We start from the raw sequence: 24567 nt of genomic DNA, 5'->3' as shown, positions 1-24567 counted from the left end.
ACGCGGATCATGTTTTAGTCAGCGAACGCCACCTTTTTCAGTCACATTAGCTTAATAAAGTCTTTTATCCTCAGTCCCAACACCTGACTTTTTCCTGGTTTCATGTTGCTGCACTTGCCACGAATCCACTGACCCAGAAATTTCTGGCCACTCCAACATTTTTAAGTTTCACACTTCCACTTCGATGCTGATTTTTTCACCTTGGCACAGGGCACCTGGCTAAAAGAAGAAGATGAAACATTCCAAAATGTGTGACTGAAACTTTTCAGCTACTCCTTCCAAGGGAGGGGGAAAATAGCAATATTACCACCCGGTCTCTAAAGTGCTCTGCTCTTTCTCAGAGGAAAACAAAGCGTTTGGCAATGCAGAAAGTGACAAAAGGGGTGTTAAATTGAGCTTATGAGTCAATATTTCCATATGTGTGTTTTTCTCCTCCTCAGCTTTTGTTCCATGTTGCTTGTAGATGGAGGTCCAGATGAAACGGCTCAGTAACCAGGAGCTACGTCTGGAGCATGAAGATGGTTATTCATATAGATGCACTTCACATAATGTTTTGATCCAGTGAATCATCAGAATGAACAACCCTGAGTTGGGCTTTATTCATTTCACTTCATGGTTTTGTTGTGTAGGTCCTTGTCGTGAGGGCTGCGCCTCTTATTCAGAAATATGTTCCTATTTTATATGCACCACTAATTCGAGTACTTGTTAGTTCAAGCACACAGAGGCAGTGTGTGCACATTTTGACAACAACAGTTGCTGAATTGATAGCCTTCCTGAGCTGAGTCTCCCTGGAGTTTGAGATTGTGGGAAAACACATGTTGTTGTCCACTTTCCTGACACAGAGGGTGGGGGTGGGGGGTGGGGGGGACATGTTTGGGCTCAGGGACAAGAAAGTTGAACCAAGGTCACTGCCAAGAGATACAGTACATATAAACTCTCTACATTTGTGTGTGTGTGTGTGTGTGTGTTTGTGTGCGTGCATGAAGACAGAACGACAGACATGAACATGCTAGAGTCCTTGTCCGTGTGAGTGAGTGCAATGCATATATGCATAAGCCTGCATAAATGCGTGACAGTCTGTGATGTTTTTAGCTGGACTGCGAGTTGTGTGTCCTGTGTAGTTTCCTCCCTGTGCAGCGAAAGCTCCAGGATGCATCTAAAAATACCACGGGCCCGAGAGGAAAGTGAGGATGGGAAGCCAGTTAGAGAAGCGTAAGAGGAACATGGGGGCTCCTTCCAAAGACTGCAGCCGGGGAGGGAAGCCTGCAGACAGGAGTCACGCTGTGGCCTGGAAGGGAAGGATTTCCCCTTGTTATTTTTTTTTAACATTTTGATATTACCTGAAAAGCTGAATAGGGAACTTTATCAAAGAGGAGGATTCCCTTCTTTCTGTTTTGTGCTGTTATATTGAGTTGCACACTGCATAAAACCCCAAATGTGCCTCTTGCTCTGTGTGTATTGGCATGGAGGGTTGCTCTAATCCAGGGTGGTACTGTATACTCGTTAAGGTCATTTCCGTCTATTTACTGAATTAAAAACAGGTTTCTGGGAGATGCAGCTACAGGGGCAGACTTGTACACGAATCGTGAGGAGATGAGGAGGAGGAGGGGGGGGGAGGCGGGGGGCGGGTAGTTAGGAGGAGGAGGGAATCCAGATGGGAAGGAGCAGCATCGGCGCCGCAGGAGAGACATAGAGAGGAGAGGTAGACCGGAGAGGAGACGCAAAGCCTCATCTCTGCCTGGAGATGACAGATACTTTTATCTCACACTGAACAATCGGATTTCACTTGGTGCCGCAATGTATTTCGGTACGTAAACGCCGCGTTATGCTTTTCATCTCACGAGTTTTTTTTTTTTTTGGTGTTTATGTTGTTGATAATGAGGCAGCGGAGTCACTTGTTGCTGTGTGGGAATGGATGTGAGCTTTGTGAAGTCAGTCACCTGCTCAGCGGAGCAGACAGAGGCGGTGATGGTGCATCTCAGTCAGCGCAGCTCTTTGAATTAAACACACAGATCATGGTTTTCTTTCGAGGCGTCCGATGGCGCTTGACTCTCCAATAATCCTCAAGAAAAATAACAGAAGCACACAGGGCGAATTCCTCAGCAGCAACTGATAGAATAGTTCACAAAAACAGAATGCATGCTTATGATGCTGAAGGTTTTACACAGTAAATGTCTTGCAGGGTTGTTAACTTAAAATAACCGTACTTGGACAAAGTAAGACAAATTATTATTGCTCTAGGTTGTTACAGTTTATGGAAATCGTATTTTATGACCAACGACGCCGGATTTGTCTAAACATGTGTCATCTCGACCACGTGTTTCTTGGGTCTTATAAAGTCATTTCTCACAAAAGCGCCTGAACACGTTACAGGGGTTAAAAGACAGCTTCTGTTCAAATGCCTACAGGTGCGTTGTCATGTGGGGTTCAGGTATGAAATATATGGTGAATTTGAAGGATAAACATATCTTTTTTTCTGAAAAAGTCTGCTGGTGTGCCTTCGCCTCAGATAAAAGTTTGGAGGAGTTGGCTGTTGGCAACTGGCTGTGGCAAGATAATGGCGCGCAGTAGGCCTTAAGGGAAATGGGACACTTTGTACACCCAAAGGCGCATTTACGCAGCATTTACAGTGGTTATACAGCTGCCTGGTGGGGCTTCTCCCGTCAACCCCATGCTCTCTTCTTTTGTTCAAACGGAACCGCGTGTAACGCAGCCGCGCACCGGCGAGCTGGCACCTTTCCGGGCGTCCCGGTGGGAGGGGAGGCGCGGTGGAGGGTGTGGCGATGCCAGTCCAGCGGCGCAGCTTCTGCAAACTGAGTGCCAGAGTGACAGTGTTCGTATTTCCACTCCACTACTTTACAATCCCCGACCACACACACACACACACACACACACACACACACACACACACACACACACACACACACACACACACACACTGACACACAGATTTTTATGATTATGACTTTAATGCCAGACAGACAGAATAAAGATGAAGGAGTGATCGCTACCGGCTCCGCAATCGTTAGCAACCTGTTTTGGTGGCCCGTCGTTGATTCTGGTGACTCTCTCCAGTCATGTGAAGGCAGCAGGTAGACTATCTATTCCATCTGCAGTCTCTAATGAGAGCGAGGCTGCGCATTATCAAGCGACAGTTTCGTGCCAGACTATTGCGAAATTACCACAGACACCACTGTGATTATGTGCGCATCAAACTGGTGGTTAATGGTTTATTATTCTACATTACTCTAGTTTCAGCTGCCAATCAAATCGGGTGTTGGATACTCACACGTAGAAAACAGATACATAAAAAAAATTGTTGATCACTTACAACTTCTCTATCCGCTAATGTCTCCCTCAGGTCTTGTGAGTCCTCCCTCAGTTGTTGGTTTCATTGTATGAATCATTGTGATGACAAATAAACTGTCACGCAAACATTCCCTGAAAAATGAATTTTAAAACTTAGACAGAGACATCACCTGCTCTTCACAGTATATTTGACCTGCCTTATGTGTAAATCTCTGCAGGTCCCAGACGACAATAAGTTTGTTCTGAGAAAAACGCTCCTCAGGGTTCCCAAACTGCCAGTGCGTCATCTGCATTTACAGGAAAGAAGCTTATTTGATGGGACTGACCGTGATTTTCACATCTTCTATCACACAAATATATAATATATGATAAGACATTCTCGTCCCACCCTCGTAACCAAAACAGCGTTTACGCTCGATCCTGACGCACTGCAGGCACCTGACTGCAGTCTGCGCTCAGGAAAATTGAGTCCTCTGTGTCCTCTGGTGCCCACAGATTAGCAATTGACCCACTATCGACCTGTGGGAATAAGGAGATTAAAAAAAAAGAAGGCACAGGCAGCTGCTGACAGATGAGACAAACATGATCTGAACATGACGCATCATTAATATGACGTTGAAGACAATACCTCAAAGTGAGCGTTAATCATGCTTTAAGCCTGTACATTTAAGTTTCTTTTTTCTTTGCAGCTTTGACCAAGTCAGTGGCAGATGAAGGTTGTTGCAGGTTTTAAATATCCTTCATCACACGAATCATTATATTTATCCTGAGTAAGTTGCCTGTTACAACAATACAGGCTTATTTTCTTTCTAGTTTAGCATCCAGTAATTCCAAGTGCACAAAATGAATCTAATGTAATTCCAGTAATGCAATACAAAGCTATAGCTACTGAGAAATACAACTGTCTTTGGCATTTGACCACCACAGGTTCTCATCCACATCACACCTTCTGCCCCCTCTTGCAATTCACCATGGAAAGAATCTTTTTGCATACCTGAGCTGTCGCTGGCAATCTTCTGCAGATATGTCCAGACATCCAGCATTCATTGCGTCCAGGAGGGACATTTGATCATGTGAATGGTGGTCAGAAACTTTCCACCTCCATGAGGAAAATAGTTCCTCTGTGGGGCTAAGGACCCTCTATGGAGTGTCTCTGTGTCTGCCTGGGTCCATGTTTACTGAGGGAAATCTCATTCCAAAGATTTGCCCTTTTAAAGTGTATACATGGCACGGAATAGAAAAGCGTAACCACCTGGGTATGCACTTTGCTAAAATAGGAAACTGTGGTTGGTCTTCTCTATTTTTATTTTTTAGATTTAGATCTCAGAGAATGTAGAGTTGAAAATAAGCTGAATGCATTTTGTGTCAAAGCAGTGAAAAGTGATACACAGTTCAGTCCATCTTGACTGCCGTGGTACTCATCCGGTGTAGAAATGTGTGCAGCCAACTGAAAAAACTGTGATGGTCGTCGCACATGCATGCATCCAGGGCAGCCCCGCCTGCGAAAGCAAACACTCGGGCCAAATGTACACATTAAGCCTACGTGCACACACGCACACATACACGCGCGACTTAAGTTAAAGGCAATCAGGCTAATGGCAGAGCGGATGGGTGTGTTGTGATTTTGATTATGATGATGATTACACATGCAGGTTGGTCCTGAACCAAACTGTAATCAAGCTCAGAGAACATGCAAACTAGAAAACAATCTTCCATAATCAGGAGTCAGTAATACAAACAAGACGCTTATCACAGAGCACTTTTAGTAATGGCCTCATTGAAGCAGAGATACGTCTATAATATATTGTGTGATGTGGTGGATTGTTTGCCTCTGTGTGTGTGTGTGTGTGTGTGTGTGTGTGTGTGTGTGTGTGTGTGTGTGTGTGTGTGTGTGTGTGTGTGTGTGTGTGCATGCGCACCCTGCCTCTAACTGTAGCTATAGTTCTATACCTGTGGAGAGTATTTGATTAACCTCCAGTGTCTGTGTGTGCATGTGTGTGTATGTGTGTAAAAGCAGATTTACACATCATACTAGTCTTATATCTAAAGAAAGCTCATTTTAAGTGTGCTAAGCTTCTTATTAAGTGATCGGCTTTGACAAAAACAGATGTAAATGAATTTTATGGCTGAAACAAGTCAGTTAATTAATTACTCAGAGAAAATTCGTCAGGCCGCAGTTTTAATAGTTCATGAATGACCTACGTCACTTTGTAAAGCGAAGATGCCAAAGATTTATTGATTACAGCTTCTCAAGGCTGTCGGTCGGACAAAGCAAAACATTTGATGACATCACCTTGGAAACTGGGGATATTTTTCACTATTTTGTGACATTCTACAGCAAAATGATTAAATGATGGGCGTATTAATTCATGGTGAAAACAATCATTAGTCGCAGGCCGAAGGAGTTCTGATTTTCAGAAATCTCAACAAGACGGTGGAAGAATCACAGTGTGATTGCACACATAGATGCAATTATCATCAGTGGTGGAAGAAGTGTACTTAAGTAAATATGCAGAATTATTATTGCTAAATACATCTAAAATATATATATATATATATATATATATGATTATCATAACTGATGGACTAATGTGCCCAGGTTAGCTCCTGACATGACTATAAACTGACAAATGATAACAAGGATCCTAGTAAAGTTGCAATGAAAATAAAAGGGAAAACAATGAAGGAAATGTATCAGAACGTGTTCATCTAGTGAAGCTGTATTAGCTTCGATCGACGTCATGTTATTTCTAAGGGGAGCCATCTCATCCCCGTTGAGTCCCTCCTCCCTATGTTTATCTATCTACCTGTCTCCTCCCCGCTGTGCTGTCTCCTAGGTAATGTGTGTCACAGCGTTCTGCCGCCGCTGGCTCGTCCCACGCTGGGCAGGACCCAGCCCTCCCCGGACGCAAAGCCCCTCCTCCCCTTCCACCTGCTGCCTGGATTCACTGATGTGAGTACTGCCAGTCACCAGCTCTACTCTCCTCTCTTTAATTTTTCAAGAAAGCCTTTGTCACGCTGCACTTTCCTGCTGCAAGTGGAGGAGTTTATTTCATGGCGAGAGTGGAGTTATTTTTCAATACACAGATGCATGAGCGAGCTGCCCACACCTTTCCAAATATATCACCTCTGATGCAGAGAGCTGTGACATTTCCACACAACCTGGGGGGTGGAGCTGATTCCTTGGTATTCCTCGCACACAGCTTTCGTCTGCCCCATGTGTTTGTGAAGGGTGAAGGTGGAGAGAACTAACGCTCCAAGCCCAGAAGAGAGATGTTGTGTCAGGCAGGGCTGAGGGCTGACGTCTGGCTCACAGCGGAATCACGCTGTTACATCTTGATATACTCTCTGGCTACATGATGAATGAAGTCATTTTTCCTGCTTGAATCAGTGTACTGTAAGTCATCGACTACAGTTAAGATGCATTAACGACAATACAAAAAAAATTCTCACACCTCTGTGCTAGAAGTGCCTCCATTTTTCATTGTCCCCTCACTTTCCCTAATACCAAACCCATTAGAAAACCTGAGCTTGAAATGAAGAAGCTGCCTGTAAATGGTCTTTTGAAGAAAGATATAAAGAGGCACATTTAGAGTATAGAAGAAGAGGATTGTGTGTGTGTGGTTGCATTTGCTGGTCTGTCAGTGTGTGTGTGTGTGTGTGTGTGTGTGTGTGTGTGTGTGTGTGTGTGTGTGTGTGTGTGTGTGTGTGTGTGTGTGTGTGTGTGTGTGAGAGCTGTGTGTGTGTGACCTCTCCCTCTTCGTCAAAAAGCCGTCCTGCCACCTGAGGAGAAATCAGGCATCGGTCTGGGTCGCCTCTCTCCAGCCCTCTCATCCATCTCTTCCACTTTCCTGCCTCGCTCTTGCTCCATCACCCTCTTCACATCAGCTCTCCTCTCTTGTATTTTCCACTTTGTCTCCCGCTGTCATCTCGCCCATCCCTCACCCGCTCATGCACCTTTTCTTGCTTCCACAGTTTTCAGCTCCTCATCTCTCCCTGTCTTTCTTCTCCTCTCTCCCTCCTTTACCACAGACATCCAAAATCACAAAGTTTTTGATCTGATTTTTCAGACGCTCTCTTGGATGACCTTCCCACTCAGGAAAGCTGTCTCACTCTTCATTTACCACAGGTTGAAAGATTTCTTCAAGTATCTCACATCCTTCTCCAACCTTCTCCCTGCTGAGTCACATCCTTTTTCATCTATTTATAACTCGATCCTTGTTTCACTTTATTCCACTTTTCCCACTCTGCAGCCCTGTAAAAAGTCACTGACCTTTTCAAAGCTCACTGTGGGTTGGGTGCAATTTTGGAGATTCGTGCCTTTTTTTCTATACAGCGAAGCTGCAGAAGGTGCACTGGCTACATGTCTGAAATGAAAGCGCACCTTGAAAGCCCCTTCTGATACCTCTCGCAATGATCTGTCTTTGTTGTCAATTAATCTGCTGATCATTTTCTCAAGTCATCGTTAAATCGTTTAATATCCATAAAATACTTATTGTAATATATGTGATTTCCCAAAGTAACTTTCAATGTTGGGCTGCACGGTGGCGCAGCAGGTAGTGCACGTGCCTCACAGCAAGAAGGTTGCCAGTTCGATCCCCGGGTCAGGCGGGGCCTTTCTGTGTGAAGTTTGCATGTTCTTTCCGTGCATGCGTGGGTTCTCTCCGGGTACTCCGGCTTCCCACAGACCAAAAACATGCTCATTAGGTTAATTGATGACTCTAAATTGTCCGTAGGTGTGAGTGTGAGTGTGAATGTTTGTTTGTCCTTGCATGTGGCCCTGCAATCGGCTGGCGACCGGTTCAGGGTGTACCCCGCCTCTCGCCCATTGTAGCTGGGATAGGCTCCAGCCCCCCGCAACCCCGAAAGGGATAGGCGGTATAGATAATGGATGGATGGATGGACTTTCAATGTCACAGTCCCAAAAATATTCAATTTACTGTCACATAGGACAAAGAAAAGCAGAACATGGACCCAGAGAATTTTCTGTATGTGAAATCAACAAAATAGTCTCAGATTCATTTTCTAATCTATGAATCGGCTAATCTTTTCAGCTCGACTGTGGCGACACGCTTGAGGTGAACTTGAGCAGAACCCTATGGTAGCATTTGATATGCAACATAAAAAAAAAGAAGCAAAATAAAGATTTGTTTGAAGTATATTTTGTCTGCAACCTGGAGATCTGTCCATTGTGTAAAATGGATATGAATCCTCTCCCTCCTCTGATCTGAACCTGTGGGTGTTAAGTAAGTGGGCACACGGCTGAACTCCAGCTGCCTACCTTTTCTACCTTTTCTCCTGGAATGTGTGTTTTTATATGTGCTCTTTTTTTGGCCTGCGAGTGTATAAGCCTGCATTTTCTAGCGACCGTCAGATGCTATGTGTTTTGGCCTCTGTGAAAGCGTTTGTTTGGTGCCCACATGTGGGTTGCCAAGGTTACAGGCTTGCATGCATGTGTGCGTGTGAGTGTTTGTCGTGACTCAGGGATCCAGCGCTGCAAACTGGGACCTCACTGGCGCGTTTGGCTTGTACTTTGACAGCTTTTTTTTTTTTTTTTTAATGGAAACAAAGCAGTGTTTTTGTTTCCTAGCAAATAATAATTTACATGACAAAGATCCAAAAGCAGCAGCTCATTCATCATAAGCCGCCCCTTTTTTTTGAGGTGCTTTGCGTCATGCGCTCACACAAAGCTGTCGCGCTGGTACACGATGTAAATCCAGGAACATTCATCATTATAAATTTTGAGACTTTTGACCATGCTCCAGGTAAAAGTCTGCTTTACTTCACTTGGCCATATGTTTCAGCTATAACTCACTCCATGGAGCTGAGTATGTCTGACACACCACCACTGGAGGAGGAGGTGCAAGAGAACAGGCTATTGAAACTGTATGTTTTTATTTACTGTGTCGTCCTCTGAACCTACTGGTTTTATTGCTTAGAACGTCACAAAAAGCTGCATGGGTAGAGGTAGCAGTGGATAAGAGGAAGGAGATTTGATTCAGCAGGTGAGGCAGTGTGTGTTCAGAAGAAAGAAAGGCGAGACAATGAGTAAGAAGGGCAAAATGACTTTGCCACAGGTGCTGCTCCGCCCCGGAGCGAGGAGTGGGAGTGAAGGGTGAGAGAGTGAGTCCAGCGGGAGGCGGGAAGGTGGCTTTGATCAAACGGAGGAGACAGAGGGAGAGGCAGAGGGTTCAGAGGGGAGCAGATGGAGGGGTGTAAGTGAGGAATGTGTGATGGGAGGTCGGATAGTGACACAGGAGCCTTGGGGCAGAGGAGGGAACTTTTACTGACGTTAAAATGTTCATTTGGAGAAACATAAAACTACGCTCCTCATAAATGGTTATTACTGCAGACATCTATGTAATCAGCGATTTCTTAATTCTTGTATCTTTTTTTTATACGATACATGAAAGAACTATATTTGTTTTTATGTGTTTGCTGGAGTTTTACATACACAAACAGCTGCAGGGAAACAGGGAGAGATAAGAGACCAATGACTGCAGAGATACATTCCAGTGCCGCTGCCTGGAGTGATGATCAAAGAAAATGAGAACACACACGCGCGCGCTTTCAGACAGATTCTGTCGCGTTCGTAACATTTGAAGAGCAAGTAACTCATCTTTGGCACTAAAGACACAGGCTAACTCTCCAGCGTGGTGCTATATGTTCCCAGGCCGTACAGAACTTGCTGGCTGACCCATAATAACACATAAAGTTTTACGTCACCTCCAGCCAGATTTCCATAAAGCCTTCCTGTTTGTGGCTGGTTATATGGCTCCCTACATTTCATCACAGGTAATAGGTTTGTTTTGCTCCATGAAGGCCAGTTGGGTTTTATTGCACCAAGTATATGTGCTCATTAAACATTCCAGTAGGCAATGTCCAGAGGTGCGCGGCGCTGTGTGGTCAGATACTGGTGTAGTTATTGTACACACACACACGCAAAGACACGGGGAGGTTTACTGCCTGTTGGTTACACTCATAAATAAACCGAGTGTGGGGGGTGAAGGTCCATAATTTTCTCCTTGGTTAGCTCTTTTGTGCGTTCATGTAACAGGACAAATCTGACTGCATGATTTTAAACGTGAATGACACGTTTCTTGGATCTGTGTCATGGAGTCTGGGTGAGGCGAGGTTTTGTAGGTTTGAAAGGTGACTGCAAAGTGTTTACTGTCAGCTCCAGCAGGTGGGATTCATGGTGGTCGCGCCAGAGTCACATAGTTGCATGTTTTTTTGTGTGGAAAATAGAATTATCAGAGCATCCACAGGAGCTTTTCAAATCTGTCTTGCTGCATTATCTGCTGTCCATCAGTGCCCGTGTACTGCTAACTCACTTATGCTGCGTTATGTTTATGAAGTACAGCATCAGGCTCGCCAATTAGTGTGTTCGGACCAATGGAAGCACTAACCATTGAACAAATTAAAGCTTGCATGCAAGATTGACAGAAAATTGAGGTGCATATAGTGTTTGGAACATAATGATGGACAGGCAGAAGTGGATTATGCTGCAAGAGTGGATTATCAGGTTTGTATAAACATTTTGATTACATTAAATGGATCTGTTGTGAACCAGAGCAGACCACAGCCTCTGTTCTGCTTTTGACAGCCACCTTTCTAAAATACAGTGGCTCAATGCTTCATAGTCAAAAGATTTTAGGTGGAGTGTCACTTTCATCCTGTTGAGTTTAATCTAGCTTTAGCCTCTCTGGAGGGCAGGACATGCCATTACTCATTATATTGTCCCGTTGTCTCTAGTGAAGGATGTGTGAACATGTCCATGTGCTGTTGTGTTCATGCATGACCGGGTACCAGACAAACTGTCCCCACCTCTAACCTGAGATATTATAAATCTGCTTTCTTGAAAGAAGCACAGCTTGCAGACAGCATGTCATTTACACCTCAGGTGATCACTTTCACTACCCACACTGTCTTGTCTTTTACAACCCTAACCCGGTCATGACCTTAATGTCAAGCCTCTCCTTTGTTGCAGATGGATCACATCCATAAAGCTCTGATTGGCCCAGGCTTTGGGCTAACCTCGCCGCTGAAGAGGAAAGCCAGCTCCTGTGGAGTCTGTCAGCTGAGGTTCAACTCTGAGGTGGGTGTTGTCCTGTGGGAAACACGCTCTCTTAATTGTTTTTCTTTCAGGGTGCTTCTATTTCTCACACACACCCTTACACGACAGTTGCGCTGGCTTGATTAATTTGGCTGTTTTACTGGTTCTGAGGGGTTACAGCTGCCTCATTTAATAATTGGGTGAAATGTGCGCACCTTTCTTATTTGACCTTTGTAGAGCTTTTTTTATTGTGTTTATTACACAATGACTCATAAACAAACACTAATTCGTGCTGAACAGCAATTTACAGTGTGGGAATCACTGTCAGAAAAAATACATGGAAAACAGAAAGAATATGTAAATGTAAGCAAAGGCTGCATTCAACTGATGTAAGCAAGCTTTTACACAAGGAGCTGCACAAACGTTTGACTTACTTGTCGCCAGATGTTTTTCCGTATATTAAAACATCTGTTAATCAATGTGGGAGCGATGGCAGCCTCTCAAACTTGTGCTGCAGCTACATTTTTATTCACATACTTCATCCTTCCTTGTTTTCTGTTGTGTACCCAGGCGCAGGCTTCTTCCCATTATAGTGGCACCAAACATGCAAAAAGGCTGAAAGCTCTGGACGCCCCAGATTCAAAGATCAGGACCTCTGAACCGGTAGCCAAGGAAACCACATCGCAAATCCTCTCGTCACCCTGTTCGCAGCCCTCCAGCTTGCACACAACATCAGGAGGTGTGTGTCTCTGCAGACACGCATACTTCCCTGTGTGTGTGTGTGTGTGTGTGTGTGTGTGTGTGTGTGTGTGTGTGTGTGTGTGTGTGTGTGTGTGTGTGTGCATGCGTGTGCAGACATCAAATGTATGGCAATGTTAGATATATGAATGTACCACTCAAACCTTCTTTTCCCAGTCATGGCTTTAACTCTTTGATGTGATAAACCTCCTGCTGCTTTGGGTTTCACAGTGAAAAGATTAAAGGTTTAGCATTGTCTACATCTACTGCCCTGCTCAGTAACCCTCTGAGATCAAAAACACAGTGAAAATGCATTGTATGAGTATGTACCGTGGATAACTGTAGTGTGTGTGTTTGTGCAAGCGCCTGCAGTCAGATTGCTTTCCGATACGTATATGTACAGTATGTGTGCCAGTCCCGCTGTGCTACTTTTGCACGTGTGTGGGCGTTAAGGGATGAAAACAGTACATTGTGCTGCAAGCTGAAGAGCAAAAAGAATATGCTTTGCTGATATGAGACTTTGTTTGTGAGAGAGGAAGAAGGAGTGATCATTTCCTGAATGGAGTTAGTTCCAGCAAAGTGGAAGAGCCGGCAGGAGAGCTCTCCGAAGATTACTTCAGCAAACAACCTCATTGGCCTCTAAGAGTGGGGAATCAATGGTAACAAACAGACACCCACTCAGCTAGGCAGAGCTAATCATTGTTATTAGCAAAGAGTGAATCCTTAAATCAGCACGCGCTCCTCCGGGGAACCTCTTCAAGTCAGTCGCACAGAAGATAATGGAGCCAAATCATCTCCATACAAAACTGTTCGTTTGGCAGCTCCTAGGGGAAATCATTGATTATTAGTGCGATTAGAGAGGTTGATAGAGCTCATAATCACCTGTAGCCTGGTGAGTTTTTATCTCTGTCTGAGCATGTCATGAAATTGGTGCTTCTTTTGGTAAGCGTCTAAGAGTTCATGAATTTTATACAAATTAAAAAAAGTTTGTCTCCTCGTCTCCACCTGACTCTCTCACACTACTTATTCTTTTATTCATGAGGCATCTTTCTTTTTCTTCAGAACCCACAGCTCCAAACCTTGCTGCCTCAGAGGCAGCACCATCAAGCAGCAGCCCCTCTGAAACTGTGAAAGCACCCTCCAACGCGTCCCTGTCGCCCAGTCTTAGGACGCCGGAGAAAGAGACGCAAAGAGATGGAGAGGTTGAAGTGGCTCCAGAGGGGGAAACAGAAGAAGAGAAAGCTAAACGTCTTCTCTACTGCTCCCTCTGCAAGGTGGCCGTCAACTCTGCCTCCCAGTTGCAGGCCCACAACAGTGGTGAGAGACGCAGGCGCCGCTGCCGTCAAGCTTGTCCCACTCGTACTGTGTTTGATAGCCTGCTGACCTGACTTTGTATCTGCTCAGGCACTAAGCACAAGACAATGCTGGAGGCAAGGAGTGGTGATGGAGCCATCAAGTCCTTCCCGAGGACCGGGGTCAAGGCCAAGATGGCCGCACCGTCTGAGTTGTCAACTGGACTCCAAAACAAAACTTTCCATTGTGAGATCTGTGACGTGCACGTCAACTCCGAGACTCAGCTCAAACAGGTCAGCCACTGGAAATGTCTCAGGCAGAAGTACCAGTGCAACAGTTTAAAAAGACTTCCATTAAGAGTTCGGAAGTGCTATCAGCTAAGTGCACTGAAAGTATCAAAAGTAAAGGTACTCCTTCTGCAGAAAATTGTCCCCTGTGACTGATGTTTTATTATACCTAACATTATTTGTGTGTTAACACTGATATATCAATCTTTGAGGAGCATTTTGCTGCTGTAGTGGGTCAGGGTGACCCTCCAGAGGGTCACAAGATCAGTCTGAGAGTTTTACTCCACAGATTTGGATGAATCTTTATACTCACTACATAACTTCACCTCTTTGGGCCTCAAGCAATTATTTAAATTAAACCATGTGAGAAGTTTATAGAGGAAATCAATCTTTGATGGAACTGCTAATAATGTGAAACATGATACGGGGCCTCAATTAAACACTGTTTTTTTTGTTTTTTCTAAAAAAAATGGCTGGGAACCACTCACATAATATTCAGCAATGTGTTGTAATTTAAACCGTTATCATATGTTAATGTAAAATCTTAATCTAAACAGTAACTTGTAATTGTAATTGTGTGGGTGATGCGAGACACTGGCTCATCACTTTTACTGGTTAGTTCCTCTCATGAATCTAAAGCTTTGAAAAGGTCAACAGTCACACAGTCGGGCCGGTCAAAGGCATCAACAGGGGCACTGTCGCTCTTTTCATCATGTAGTGCAGAAAGAGCCATCCAGGACCATGCATATTCTATTCCAAACCACAGTGTGAACATCTCACACCTGTCGCTGCAGGTGAGTCAAAAAATCACAGGTCCCTCGAGATAATGAGCACGAAGCTAGTAAGCCTAGTCAGTTTCAGCCAGCATCTGAGCATGGTGCGAGTATCCCTGTTCGTGATCTGCATGCACAGTGTTGGTCTTCATAACTGCCTGTTTAAAAGTTAACTTTGGCCAGGTGCTCATGAATATTTAGCAGCTCACCGCTGACTGCGCTGTAGCCATCTGTTTACGCTTGTCAATCAAATTGAAAAGATTTCCAAGCCCGCCCCTCATGAATATTTTGAATCTCTAAATCGGAGCCAACAAAATATCAACATTCTGCTTGAATCTTCAAATTAGGAACTTTGATTAGGTCTCGTTTAATTTCCTCCTCACTGATTATTCAAATTTCCAAACAAAGGCGTCTGTCTGTCTTTGCCCGCTCCGTCCTTGTGCTGCTGCCTTCGTCTGTCTGGCTTTAGTTTTCTGTGTGTTTATCTGTTTTTCTCTCTGTTTTTCTCTGCAGCACATCAGCAGTCGGAGACACAAGGATAGAGCAGCAGGTAAACCAGCCAAGCCTAAATTCAGCCCCTACACTCCCACCCCGCGTCACCAGGGTTTCCAGGCAGTGAGTACTCTGCTGTTGCTTCATTTACTTTCATCCCTACAAGTTGACTGTCTGGAGCCTTTCTTCCAGAAAGCTTCACTCCTGTCTTCCAATGAGACAAATTGTCAGCGATATCGGGTTAATGAATCTTATGGTTGAAATAATCCAGTAAATTTAATGAACTCTGAATTCACTGAGTTAGATGTGAAAATGAGGAGAGAAGCGAGAGGGAGGATCTGGCATCAGAGTGGCAGTGGGTGGAAAACAGCATTTAGAGCCACAACATTTTCACATCTAACTCAGTGAATTGGGGTTTATTTTGATTTTGATCGTTGAAACAGCGGAAAGGCTAACAAATATGGTTGCAGTGAGTTTTATTTTGTTTCAGTCATGTTAGAACAGTGTGTTTTATGATGATTTGGATGGTAAAATTATTAAATGATTGGTTTTTGTTAGTGAAGTGTGGTGGATTTGATGAATCCTTTCCATAATGTTGTCAGACAATTTGAGCCTGTTAGTGGCAAAAGCCTTCAGTGGACGCACTTTGACAGGCACAGCTGCCCACAAGGATTATTTTGCAGCCATTGCAGCCCATTTTGTGGTTGCCAGCTGAGACCGTACTGGACCAGTTCCAAAACTTTTTGTTCCTACTGGTCATTTAGACAATAAAATAGGGCCCAGGTTTAAAAATACTGGAAAAAAATCCCTTCACACAGTTTCTGTTGACTGTCCCTCAAGACAACATGAGTCCAACTCATGTTCCAGACTGTGCGAGTAGCCACTTTAGCCGAACAACAAGCTAATGCCAAGCTGAATAAGCTAACCTTCAAAATCAACAGTAAAACAACATAAAACATGGCAAAACATACAGCTTCCAAGTGTGAAGTGGGGTCTAGGCCACCTGCTACTGATTCATCCTTGAGTTTGTACCGTTGCTGGTCCTCGTTTACAAAGAATACACACACAGTGCTGTGGGAACACTTCCATCACATTTCCATCAAATACAGTTAATTCAGTGGGTCTGGGAGTAGAGGAAGACTTATGTGTTGGTCATTACAGCCAGCAACAGAGAAATTGGCATTTCTCTAATAAAGTCCACATCTTCTTGCTACCAGAGATTGCAATAGTGAGGAAATAACAATGGCAACTACACAGTAGATTCATTAGGTATTCAGTGGGTGCGACAGTCAGCTAGCTGGAAGGAGGTGGTGCAAAGCCCCATGGGGCTAATCTGACTGAGCAAATGAAAAAGAGAGAGGAGAGGAGCAGAGGTCTTTTCTCAAAAAAATTAAGCACTGTGAAGATCATGTCATACCAACTGACGACGATATAACCTGAACCCGAAAGCATCGCAGGCCAATCAGAACCATGAACAAAGTTATTTTCTGTAGGCTACCTGGAACAAGAGGTCTGAGTCCCTGCCTGATCAGTACCGGAAACCTGATTTGTTACTTTCTTAAAACACACAGTGTGCAACAGCTGTGTGTGCCAGTGGAACACACTGAAAGCTTATTGTGAGGGTGAAATGTGCCTTAAACAGAGCAACACTGACAAAAGACAACCATAATCTCACCAAGAATCCATCCAAAATCTCATACTTTTTTGAGAGCTTTGCTTTTAAACTTTGAGTGATCATTGACTTTTCTAACATTGCTTGGCCATTACAGAAGGCTCGCAGGACTCATCAGGGTTGATCCGGTAATTTGTCCAACATGATGTCATAATGTCTGGTGGAATTAATTCCAGAGTTAAATGTGAAAATATTCCAGCTCCACACGCTGTTTTCCCTTGCTGCTTCTCTGATGACTGCGCTCCCTCTCACTCCTCTCCTGATATCTTCATATCTAACGAGGTGTATTAAGGCTTTATTTGCGAAGGAACCAGTGAGAAGACTCGGGAGGCTGTACACAGCCGACCTCTCTGACAAGAGCATGGCCTCAGCTGTCAAAAGTCAACTTCAGGACGGCCTGCACAAGATAGATCTGTGCCCCCTGCCAGGAAAATTGAAAAGTATGGTGTTACCAGTTTACACTGTACCACAGCATAATGTGGCCTTTACAACTGTGCAACATCACCATGACAACGGTCCTGAAGTTGGAGGGAAAAGCCAACAATTACATCAGAAAATGGCTTGGCCTCCCCCGCTGCCTTTCCAATGCGGCACTCTTTGGGAAAAACACTCTACAGCTCCCTCTGCAGTCCATCACCCTGGGGTATAAAAAGGAGAAGGCGAGACTCTCAGATTTGCAAATGGAATGCAACCAAAGCAGTGGACCAGGCCATTGTTCAGCTAAAGCACCAGGAGATCGATGGCTTCACACAGCAAGGCAGAGCTGGCCTAGGGTGGGGAGCAGCGCCAAAGAGATGGTCTAAAGCCACCAAGAAGGAGAAGAAAGATCTTGTAATCTCTGAAGTTGCCAGAATGGACGATGGACGATGAAAGCTACAAGATCATAGCGGTGAGCCAGCGACAGCAAGGCAGACGGACCACTTGGGAGGCCGTGACCAACAGGACCATCACTTGACATGTGGAGAACACCCCAGGCGAGACTCAGCTTCTGGATTAGGGCCACCTATGACACACTCCCCATCCCCCGGAACATGTACACCTGCCTGAACCTGAACCTTGCCATTTATGTAACTCCCCAAACCCAAATCTGAAGCATATCCTCTCTGGCTGCAAGACCGCGCTATCTCAAGGCAGGTTCAGGTGGCAGAATGACAGAGTCCTGCTGGCGGACGTACTGGAGACCCGCAAACAGGAAGCAAACAGGAACAACCAACCCACAGCCCTGAAGTGGATCCAGTTTACCTGGCGAGGGAACCAAGCACAGAGCTGCACCAAGACAGATCAGTCCCTTCTGTCACTAGGAGGTGAGTGGCAGCTAGCAGCCGACCTCGACCGCCAGCTGAAATTCCCTGAAGTGATCACTATGACAGCCCTGCGCCCAGACATTGTGCTCTGGTCAGCACCTGCCAGAGTAGTCATCACGGTGGAACTCACCGTCCCATGCAAGGAACAGATGGAGGCCGCATACGAGAGAAAGAAGGAAAAGTATGCGAATCTGTCAGCAACATACTCACAAGTGGGGTGGAAGGCATTTATCTTCCCAGTGGAGGTAGAGTGTAGAGGCTTCACCGGGGCATCTATACAGCAGCTCCTGAAAACCCTTGGAGTCACAGGCTCCAATAGGAAGCGAGCTCTTCATGACCTCTGGCTCCGAAGGAAAGACAAGGTGTGGGGAAAAGAAGGATCTTAGGCAAGCTGCAGCTCCACCTCGAGATGTTCCGCGGATAATGGAGTGAAACATTGATGAAGACGCTGATGACCCTGCAGCCTGCACAATGGCACCGTCGGAGGTGCGACAGGCAGAAATGCCAAGCAGGCAAAACCACCACCTGTACTTATATTTATTTTGACCAAACCAGAGTTGGTGTTGATTATTGGAACAGTGGAAAGATTACTTTCATTTTGTCTCTGTCGAGTCGGAGTCAATTGTGTTTTACAATGATAAAATGACTGTTTCTGTAAATGTTTCTGTGTTGGTGGCTTTGCCAAGAGCGATATAGGTCTATCTCTGCAGGGATCCTTTCCATAATGTTCTCAGACACTTAGAATAACAAGCTGAGTCTGTCAGTGGCAAAAACAAACTTATTACTGGAGGTACTTTGACGGTGTGCAAACACCTGGAGGAATCATCTGCTGGCTGCAGCGCTCTTACTCAGTACTGGACCAATTTCAAAAATTGTTGTCCCCAATAGTCAGACACAAAAACATTGGAAAATAGGATCCATAAACACAGATGATATTTGTCTGGGACATTGAAATCTTCCAGGACATGTGGACTGGCTCCTTTTTTTTTTCTTGATGAAGTCCCCCGCAGCTTAATAGAATGAAGAAAAAAAACGCCAAATTGCTTGCTTTAATGACTTTTGTGTCAATGAAGAATTGTCAAATATCACTTCCACAAGGCTGTGCTCAGCAGACAGATCACAGGCTGTGAACTTTCATATTCCTCACAGCTAAGGCGAAGTTCAAGCTGCTGTCGAGTTTATATTATGTTCATTAATGTTGGTCAAGATAAATTACGTTCTTTTGCGTTAAGAATTTTTAATACCACAAAATAATACACGCAAGCAGTCAGGTGATGAAGCCATAGTTTTATTTTTTCTCTCTGTTGCATCTAGTGTTGCTTAACATATGGCGTTTTGCCTGTGGCTGAAGTTATACATTAACGACAAACACAGTTCCCGGCATTCTGGCAAAATGTCTGACTTTTGTGAAAAATATGAATCCCTGACAATTAAGGTGAGAATAGCCCATCGCTCAGGCGTAGGACCTGACCTACGCACATGAGCAGTACTGATCCAGCAGGATGTACAGATCAGGTCTTGTCCAAACTTGGCAACGTTGGCAGCGTGGGCTGTGTCTTGAGAGTAATGGATTATGAAGCAGTGACCTCTGTAGCACATTTTGACACCTCTGTTGCTCGATATAATGGAAGAGTAACTGTAATTTTCTGGGAAAAACATACCAAAGGTCTGTTAGCAACGTTAGACCTGGCACTATTTTGGCCATGTCCACCATTGCCTGAAATGTTGCCTCATCTAAACAAAGAAAAAAGTGAATAAAAGTAATAATATGGTGAGTAATAAATAAAAGTTTTCCTAAAGGTCTGTCTTCAGTGACCTAAAATGCATTTTGTCTCTGGACAAAAGGCCAAAACGCATAGAAAAAGCTATGTTTTAAAAAATGCCTGTGTATGTTTGGACTAGGCTTAAGACTTTATCTGCATGTCCGCTGCTTGTTTCCTTCTTATACTGCTCAACAAAAAAAAGCCCTGATTGCAGTTTGTCTGTGTTTTCCCCCTCAGATTCATCTTGCTTTACGGAAGAACCAGGACCTGACCAAACCTCTGGCCTCGTGTCTCCTACAGCGTCAACTCTCTGTTGCCGCTGCTGCTGCTATGGCGACGCTGCCATCCTTCCCTCTCCGTCCAGTCTCAAACTCGAGCCCCAGCCTCTTTCAGAGTCAGCCCCTCCCCCAGGCGCTGCTGCATCCGGCCCCTGGACCCATCTGTTCAACACATACACCGGTTCTGTTTTCCCCCTACTGACCCAGTGACATCTTAGTCCGCTCTGAACTACAGCTAACAGCAGACCTGAGATCTGAGCAAGATGTGATGTACTGCAGTCCACCTAACAACAGATGCTCTGGGTTTCATGGACCAGGACGCAAAATTCACTGTAGTTGTGTTTCCACCCAACGTACCCGGAACTATAATTCCCAGGAACTGCTTTTCAAGGAACTAAAATGTTCCCCTCAGATTGTTGTGCGTTTCCATCGCAGTCTAAAGACCAGTAAAGATTAGGCAATTCTGTCCGCTGACTCATGGTAGCTGTCTTTACATGTCATTTTTGAGCGTGACTCAATAAGGCATAACCTTTGTCATCCTCTGTATGCTTTCTTCTTTAACTCCATGTTGATGTGTCGAAGCACGAAGAACAAAAAACAGAGTTGCTTTTGGCTGCAGATTTTTGAAAACAGTGACTGTACTATCAACTCAACCAAACTCGAAAAATCTGAAATATTTGGCACAAGCCCCATCAAAGATCCTCTATTTCTATAGTATTACCCCCTGAGCAGGGAGGTGGGGGATAAAATAATGTCCCTCGAGCTTAATTTAGACCAGGTGTGGGGAAGTTTTTTTCTATCAGACCGCACTAAATTAGGGAACACATGTATCACACAAACCTCGAGTGCGATGGCTGGAACTGCTTGAGCAGAACCAAGTCCAAGACTTGGTAATGTCCAGTATGAAGGCCAAAGCACACAGACACTTCACAGAGTTTCCACTCCATCAATTCCTCGAGACAAACTTACACTTTGGATAATTTTACTGTGTCTGGTGGCAGCAGCTGCGCTGCAGCAACAAAGCACTGCTTCACAAATTCTCCTTCTGAATGAGGTTTCAGTTGTTAACTATTAGCTCGCTCATCACAAAACTCCCCTGCATAACACCGGGTCAGAATGCAGTCTTGTGAAAGCTGCTTGTTGGGCATCCAAATTCTGCTGAGGAGCATTTGTTCTTGCAGCCCATCCAGTTTAGCATGTTTGTAGCTGTATAGATGCTAAAAATTTGCCTTTTTCATCACTGCGAGCACACCCCCACAAACTAATTTAGGCACACTGGCTCTCCATTTATGTGGTTTGTCCCTCTCTCTTGGAAAACATTTCTCATCTTTTTTCTCTTGAAAGTCACCGTGGTTTATTGATGTTACATCAGCGCAACTGCTATCTGCGTGTTGCATTCAGGGAAGGACGTGTTAGTAGACTATTTTATGTTATTTTCTTTGATGGTAGAAAAAAGTAATTGCTGTCAAGAGGATTTTTTTGCATTTCTGAGTTGCATTTTTGTACTTATGAATTGCTTCACGGACCAGATCAAACGGTTTCGCAGGCTGCATGTGGCCTTGAAGCCAGACATTCCCCACCCATGATTTAGATCCTGGTCCCTGTGGTGGAAACACATTGACTTTCTCCAAAGGTTCCTTGTCCCAGGGGAAAGTCCCTGTGGTGAAAATGGGGCTCATGAGGCAGGTTGCGATGGGGGAAGTACAAAGCAGAAAATGAGCAGGGAGATTTCTGATGTAAGCCTGTGTGAATGTGTGTGAGTGCATGCGCAGATATAGCCATCACAGAAGTACAGCTATTTATGTGTTTGCTGCACTACTACTTCATTCCTCCAGTAATTAACAGGTTTTATAGATGCTGATAATCTATATGACTATAAAGAAAGTCTCAATTAAAAATGGACTCTTTAGTTGAGTATAGATATAAAGGAGATGCATCATGGTGACCTTCCATGATGACTATAACTGTGTGTGTTTGTGTGTGCAGATATGCATATAAGTATGAATCAGAGCATGTTTGACTGAAGATGTTTATTATTTTCCAATAAACAATAGCTGTGGACGAACACATCTGATTCCTTTCTGTATGAACACATCTTCACTTGGTCATTAGTGAAAATTACTTAACACTAATTCAGTGCTCCAGAACAGGCTTTTTATTCAATGAATAAGTGGATTATCTTTCCAGCATAATATGGTGTTCAGCAGATACTTCTTTGTTCCAACAAATAGAGTGTACACGCTGTAACAAACGTCTGTCTTTTCAGCTCCCCGTGTACGTGTTCACCCAGACGCTGCCAGAAATGTAGACGTGCTGAGATGCAGACAGGCATCACCTCCTCCCAAGACCATAACTCTCTGCATTCAGACACTGACCTAAGCCCTTTTCATCCCCCTTTGCTACTTAGCAGCACGCAAAAACAATTTTCAAGTGTGCTTTTTCCCTAAAAAACAAACTGAAAAAGGCACATCCATACCTTCTGTTTTCTAACTATTTATTACTTAAGAGTAAATTACTAAACCTTTGCCTGCTTCCCCTCCAGCTTCATTCTCTGAGATAAATCAAAGCAGGAATGTTCTGTCTGACTTTATTGTCTGTCTTGCTGATGAGGTTTACTGCACCGCAGCCTCAAGCAAGGCACAGCTCATTTTGGTAAGATTATGTTTGAACAGAAATTATTTTTTATTCTAAAGGTATAGAGAGAGCGTGTACTGCTGCTTTGGTATGGGCACTGATGTGAGGATCTGTGGTAGGTTTATGGTTTACTGCAGACACGCCTGAGGATGATTTTTAAACGTTACCTCTGGGTTGTTTTTTTTGCTCTTGTTTGAAAATGAAACAGCAGTAAATTTTAATTGTGACTAGATTTGTGATCAAGATAGGATTGCACATGTGTATGATGGTTGTTTTAACTTTTCTCACAGATCGCAGCATTAACTCACTCCATCAGGTCAGGGGCTGTGTGATTTCTGATTTTTCAACTGTCTATGACCTCTCAGGCTATCTTCTTCTTTTGGTCTTTCATCAGACATCTGACTGGATTAATTAGTTTGAATTTTTTTGCTTCTGCCTCGCGCCGCTGCTCCAAAGTAAATAATACCACAGGCCAATTCAAAGAATTATCCTCCAATCAGTCACTGCCTCCTGATTCTCCCAGTTGTCACAGCAGTCATTATTATTATTATTAATTGTCTGGGGTGATGATTGTGAACATCTGTGTGTGGGATGCTCAGTTCTCCACAGGCTGTCGGAATCCAGACCTCCTCTGGCCCCTTAACTCTCTGGCTCATTCCCTCGCCAGCCTTCACTGCCTTTTCTTCTTCACATTTTGTCATCTTTCTTTCGTTATCTCACAATACGTTCACGGCTGCTCTCTCCACCGCCTCTCTTGTCTCTCACCGCTCTATCAAATTCATGGTGGACACGCGCACACGCACACATAAACATATGTCAGAAAAACAAAAGTCTTACTTGGCATCCAGGGAGTTTTTCATTCTCTGCTACCTGGAGAGAGTACAAAAGGTACGAAGCAGAGCTGTGCATGCCATGTGAGTGCTTGCTGTTCACATAGAAAGACTGTAATAAACTCTTGGCGTGAGGCTGCAGCATTTTCACTTCTGCACATTGTATTTTAAGTAAGTGCAATGAGACTACAACCAGCAGAAATGTGGAAAGGAAAAAATGATTTTATGACACTTGGCTGGAAAGTAAAACTTAAAATACAACTGCAATCTGTATTCACACCCCCAACCTTTCTTTACAAAGTACATTTTAAAGTCTGCATTCAAATAAATGTATAAATAAAGAATATAGGTTTAAGTGAGTTATGCTATTCTCACATCCGCATGTTAAATTTGCCGGTTAGCTTAGCTTAGCTTAACATAAAGGCTGGATGTGGGGGAAACAGCTAACCTAGCTCTGTACAAAGATGAAACAGTATGTCTACCTGCACCTTTAGCGCAAAAATGACAAGTCGCTGCTTTACAGAGGGCAGGCTAAGCTAAGCTAACCAGCAGCGGGCTGCAGCTGCATATGTATTTAACAGTACTGTGCAGCCTTGACAGTGCTATCGCTCTTCTCATCTAACTCTCAGCAAGAAAGCAAATAAGTGTCTTTCCCAAAAGGTCAAACTTTTCCTTTAAAGGCCAAGCTAAAAATGTATTTGTGTGGCAAGCCACCTGCACAGTCTGCATTAATATTGCATTCATTTACAGGGATCAGATGAAAAATGATGACAAATAATGTACTGAATAATCCACTAAAAACATAGCGAGTGTGTATTTTCCTCTGTATGACTAACCCATCCAGAGACATCGTTGTGAACATCTACAGGTATTATACATCTAAAGGTTGGCACTCCTACACCACGAGACCTGTAAAAGCTGCCCTTATGAGCTGTATTTCTCCGACTGTAGTGGGTGGACAAAAGGTGATGGGCAGAGAGGAGCTGTGGCACAGACACCATCTGTCGGGGTCAACACGCTTGCACAGTTGTCCAGGGAGCAAAAGTTGCAAGTTCAGACACAGCCGCCAATTCCAGTTTTCTCATAAGTAGCAGCTGTTGCCCTTGCAGTTCCAGACAATTTTTTTTAGTTCCTGTGA

General features: G+C 44.2%; 1 protein-coding gene across 1 annotated transcript; it reads left to right on the top strand.

The window, feature by feature from the left end:
• Positions 1 to 1640: 1640 nt before the first annotated feature.
• LOC139345939 (zinc finger protein 385D-like) lies at positions 1641 to 22032 on the top strand. The gene is made up of 8 exons (XM_070984826.1): positions 1641 to 1807; positions 6147 to 6262; positions 11300 to 11407; positions 11936 to 12104; positions 13166 to 13420; positions 13508 to 13689; positions 14970 to 15071; positions 19925 to 22032. The coding sequence occupies exons 1-8, from the start codon at positions 1798 to 1800 to the stop codon at positions 20165 to 20167; spliced, it is 1185 nt and encodes a 394-aa protein (XP_070840927.1). The 5' UTR covers positions 1641 to 1797; the 3' UTR covers positions 20168 to 22032.
• Positions 22033 to 24567: the final 2535 nt, after the last annotated feature.

The sequence above is a fragment of the Chaetodon trifascialis genome, chromosome 17 (genome assembly GCF_039877785.1).
Source record: "Chaetodon trifascialis isolate fChaTrf1 chromosome 17, fChaTrf1.hap1, whole genome shotgun sequence".
Classification (NCBI taxonomy): Eukaryota; Metazoa; Chordata; class Actinopteri; order Chaetodontiformes; family Chaetodontidae; genus Chaetodon; species Chaetodon trifascialis.
This window is presented reverse-complemented; position numbering and strand designations above follow the sequence as displayed.

Excerpts from the sequence above, each read along its gene's own strand:
- LOC139345939 (XM_070984826.1), top strand. Across the intron at positions 12,105-13,165 it reads CTTGCACACAACATCAGGAG|AACCCACAGCTCCAAACCTT; the intron begins GTGTGTGTCTCT and ends CTTTTTCTTCAG. Across the intron at positions 13,690-14,969 it reads CCGAGACTCAGCTCAAACAG|CACATCAGCAGTCGGAGACA; the intron begins GTCAGCCACTGG and ends TTTTCTCTGCAG.